The sequence below is a fragment of the Macadamia integrifolia genome, chromosome 3, assembly GCF_013358625.1.
Source record: "Macadamia integrifolia cultivar HAES 741 chromosome 3, SCU_Mint_v3, whole genome shotgun sequence".
NCBI lineage: Eukaryota > Viridiplantae > Streptophyta > Magnoliopsida > Proteales > Proteaceae > Macadamia > Macadamia integrifolia.
The window spans coordinates 5,258,764-5,263,841 of record NC_056559.1 but is presented as its reverse complement, the minus strand read 5'-3'; the positions used below and the strand labels follow the sequence as shown (position 1 = coordinate 5,263,841).

Genomic DNA, 5,078 nt, shown 5'->3' with positions numbered 1-5,078 from the left:
GGGGGGGGGGGGGACCACTTAAATCCTACATAGTGGCAGGCCAATCCTCCTTCATCAACTCTCAATGTAACCCATCAAATTGACCCTCCTTGGGAGAAAGTTTAAAATTTGGTTCCGCTAACAAAACATTGTCATCACATTTCATGAATGCTTCTTCTCTAAAACCCTCAAATTCTAATATAATAAGAACCATTTACCCCCTTGTGTAGCCTTGCTTACTAAGATCATAACAAGTACAAATTTACATGAATCTTATGAATTTCCAAATTTTGAGTTGTTTTACTAATTTGATGCTTCAAATAGATTAAAATAACTGTAACAAAAACCAATCACAAATTTCAAAGATTTAAAAAAAAATTCAAAGTTCGTGCACTCAAACCAATAGTTGTCATGCACAAGCAGTAATGAAATGAACATGTAAGAAAGGCAGTCACATAAATGAATAGAGGAAACTAGTCTAGCAAGTCCCAACTGTCCAATCAGTTTGCATGTGAAGCACACATCAAACAAAATCCAAGTTCTCAAGAAATATAGCTGATATGATTAAACCGAGTCCATTTCTCAAATCTCAACCTTAAATATTGTGACCATATATGATAGGAACCAAAACACATCAACATCAGCATCAAACTTGAATTGCAAATCACATTAAGACACTAAAAAACAAAAATTGAACAAATCAGGGAAACCACACAAAAAAAAAAAAGTATACAACAAAATCCAGAAAAAATCAATAGGTAATGAGTAAAGTAAGACCTATATGCTGCCTGAACTGTAAGTGGCCTTCTATGAGCTGAAAATTTTCCCTTCCTCTGATGAATGGGAATTAGAGTCAAATTTCTGCGGCTACCATTCACAATAAATTGGTCCACTGGCTTCAGAGAGGAACCTAGCAGACAAATTTGGTATGGTTTAGACATTCCAAGGTCCAAGCAAACTTTAAAAATCAGAATGATCAGAACAACTGGTTACATAAGCGCATCACACATTGTTCCAGTGAAGCTTAGAAATGAAGTTGAAATACATTTGTGATAGCCTGCTCTAATAGAAAGCAACAAGCAGTAGCACCCAGGCGTTTTAAATTTTCTATTATTTTCAAACTCAAAACTGAATTCAACACAAGTAAGCTTCTTCTTCTTCTTTTATTCTTTTATTTTTAAATAATGTCCCAACACTCATGTCCTGAACTTGAATAGGGAAAGGAGACACCATAACTAATAAATCTCCCAACATCCAATAGTAAGGAATGTTACTCATTTCACAGTAATTTTAGATTTCAAATAGTATGGGATGCTATTCAGTCCACAATAATTACCATGGCCTTAACGATGACCCAAGCAGAAATTATAGAACTCCATGAGAAACAATTAGACATCCATCACCATGGATATCTTATTAATTAAGAAAAATATCCTTACCATTCTCTCCTTGCACCATCAAAAATATGAAATTCCAAGATACATGAGTAGAACAATATTGCCGTAAATTAAGAACATAGTTGAATCGATTCAAACAAAAATTTCATATTCCATTTCCGAACACTTACAAAGTATAAACATGATTGGAATCATAGTAAACCAAAATTTCACTACAAATATCGGTTTTCTTGGAGTAAATAATCATAATTCTCTCTAAAAACATTATACATACTAAATAAGTAGACATTACAGGTTTGGGTGAGGAACTCATCCTCAACCCAATATTTGTCTCTGATGAACAGGGTGGGAACAAATAAGTCAGGTAGACAATGACAAGCAAGAGTTGCGAAAAACCCAAACCATTAGAGACACAGATTTCAAAGCAGATCACGAAACTACCATTGATAATGATAACAAAAACAGAAATTTAGAGCATAATTACCATTTAAGGAATGGAATCGAGGATTGGCGAGAGTAGTCATCGTTAAACGGTATTTCGAGGATGGAGAAAGAGAGAGAGAGAGATGAATCAGAGAAGAGAAGAGAAGAGAAGAGAAGTAGTTAACTACTTAGGGTGTTCTCTAATTTGGAAGTTTGAATTTTATTTGTTCTTCGATAATTGCGATGCTTTTGGGTCCAATCGATCTATCTATCTATCACTTGTTTTCTTCCGAGTTCCGAGTCCCGAGTCCGGACTCGTTGAGCACTTGGCTCGGTTATCTTTAGGTAAGATTGGTATCGGCCCATCGGAAAAATGCTCCCTTAAACCGACCAAGAAGCCCTCTGCCTTATCTCTTGTAAGGGAAAAGGTCCTGAGTGGATGGACAGGATACGCTAACATCACTGTGTTTATTTTTCTCACTTATACATGTAATGACCTAGTTACCATCCTATGTTTGATATTGTTTTATTATATCTCATTCCTGTGCTTCTTTATGTCGTTTGCTTAAGTTTTCACTCATCCATATTTTATATTTAGAAAAAAAAAAATCTTTCGATAGGAAGATGTTTTCTCATGCATTTTTATATTTTAATTATATGGATTTATATTGACAGACTGACATTCTCTTTTCTCTCTAAATATATGATCTTTTTGTTGAATAAACTTTTTTCTATATTGTGATTAGTATGACATGAGAGACTCTTTCCCACATGAGTTGTTGCAGGGAAACCATTTGCCCTTTTATGTCTATAGTGTCGGACCAATTTATGTAAGATTTAAGAAGGAAAAAAAGGAAACTCGATCGACATGACCATGTGAATGGTGGGCTATGATCAGTCTATCATACATATTGCCCACTATCAAGAATAATCCCTATAATCACAACACTTTACCTCAACATTCTCCTTCAAAAAATAAAGAAATAAATAAATAGAGAGGAATTTCAAGACTATACAAATAAGGCAGTCAATGTATTGGATTTATTCTTAAAAAATAAAAAATAATAAAAAATTCATATTTTTTTCAAATCCAATCATGTCTTTGGATCCATGTCGCCTGCAATCAAGAAGAATCCCTAATCACAACACTCTACCTCAACATTCTCCTTCTAAAAATAAAGAAATAAATAAATACAGAGGAATTTCAAGACTATACAAATAAGGGCAGTCAATGTATTGGATTTATTCTACCAAAAAAAAAATGTATTGGATTTATTCTTAAAAAAAAAAAAATCAGATTTTATCCAAATCCAATCATGTCTTTCATTCGATCGATCGAAATGAAAGCAAACAATCCCAGAATAGTAAATTATCTTCAAATCCATTTCTAAATATGGGACTTTGACTTATTAAAGGGGGACCTTGGGGGAGAGGATGGAAAATCGGGTGCCTTAAGATACATGGGGAAGGCAAGAAAATCAAACTCATGACTTCTTATATGACTCCTATATACAATTGTATTGGTCAGATACCAATCAATTATGCTAGCAGCTGTCTTCAAGATGAAGTGGTTCAAGTGGTTATTTTCCAGCCAATAAACCTCAAGACCACATTTGACCAAAAAGAGGGAACCTTAAATTCACATAACTTTCATGGCTCCCCAATTGAGCCAAGAGAATATAGGGCAATATGTTTAAATACCTTGTTATTTTAACTTTTGCACATCATACAAATGTCTTAGGCTTTCTTTGTTACAATGTTTTCAAGGTTGAAGTTTTGAAATAAAGGTTTAGGATACGGTCTTGATCCTCAATTAAAGAATGTTTCCTTTGGGAGTGGAATTGAAGTATAATCTTGACTCTTTGCCATTGGCAAAAAATAAAACGTTCGTATGCATTCTTGGAATAGAAAAGAATATGGTTTAGAATGTGTTCTTGACTAAGAATCTATTCCAAGAATGATGACTTTGCTTGGTGAATTTTTTCATCGCTTTAGTAAAACCCTCTAGATTTATCATTCAAGAAATTCCATTTTGGATATGGACTGAGCTTTATCCTTCACCCATGGTGAAATAAGGTATGTTAATCAATGAGATCCGATGCTCTCTTATGAGATTCCTAAAATAGTTCCAAGGGCATTTTGAACTTTGTATAACAGAGGCAAAGGAAATAGTGACACCCCAACAACTAAGTTCCTTTGGATATTTACTTGTTAGGTCAATGCTAGTGCCATACTCATGTATTAACCATGCAACCACAGTGCAACAAGAGCTAAATATATCATTTGCTTATGCTCAATAAATTGACCACCACGGTAACATTTCCCTTGTTTTCTCTTTGGTCAAAATGTCCTTTTAAAAACAAGGCAGCTTTATTAGCCCACTAGGTATTCTATCCTCTTGGGGCCTCATCCTAACCCTATTAACCCACTATGTAAACCCCTCTTTTCGATTAACTGCAAAGGTACTTATATCTTCATCTTTATATATTGTTTTCCTTTTTATATCTATAAAGTAATAGAAAATCAAGAAAAATTACAGACAACAAGGTCTATAAGACTTTTGAATAAAAATAAATAAAATTACATTCATACATATATATTTTTTATTTGATTTTTTAGAGTTTAAATCAATTCCTGACTGATTTCAACTGGATTTAAATCGGAATCAATGGAATTCAAACATGCACTAAAGTATCTTGATGGCCTCAACCAAATTAAACACAAAGAGGTATAAATAATACACCAAATGCATTACTTGAAAAATCAAAAGAAAATAAGAGAGAGAGAGAGAGAGAGAGAGAGAGAGAGAGAGAGAGACCTCTCTCTGCGATGTTATAAAGAAGCCAAAACAGCTTAAAGGTTTTGACTTCAAAGTTGAAGATACCCTCAGAGATCATGTTTTTCCCATGAACCCATGATCCCATGATCAAGCCATGCAGTGTCATAATGATAGGTGTTCACACTTTCTGTCCTGCTTCCCCCTAAAGATAGGAAGAAGCACTACAAAAAGAATCAAGAAATGAATAAATATTTCAGAGACTAACTTTTTATAAGCTAATGCATTAATATTAAATTTGGATTCATGTTCCCTTTAATTAAATTACTTATCAAGAAAGCAATTCGTATTAAAAAGAACATCAGCTTTTGGAGAGAGATCAAGTCCAAGTTGAACAAAAAGAATAGGGCAAGGATAATACATTACTATTGATAGTAGCACACTTGAGGCAAATCCTGTACACCATTCAAAATCCTTATTCATAGCTTGGCTAATTTAAACCC

The 5,078-nt window shown here is 33.8% G+C and overlaps 1 protein-coding gene across 1 annotated transcript in view; it reads right to left on the bottom strand.

The window, feature by feature from the left end:
* The window catches only part of LOC122073113, a 7,056-nt gene extending 5,006 nt beyond the window's left edge, over positions 1 to 2,050 (bottom strand). Inside the window, exons 1-2 of the mRNA XM_042637639.1 lie at positions 1,861 to 2,050; positions 757 to 889 (exon numbers count right to left, since the gene is read on the bottom strand). Of these exons, the coding sequence (XP_042493573.1) occupies positions 757 to 889; positions 1,861 to 1,900 (173 nt within the window). The 5' untranslated portion in view covers positions 1,901 to 2,050. The remainder of the gene's footprint in view (positions 1 to 756; positions 890 to 1,860) is intronic.
* Between the last annotated feature and the right edge of the window lie 3,028 nt (positions 2,051 to 5,078).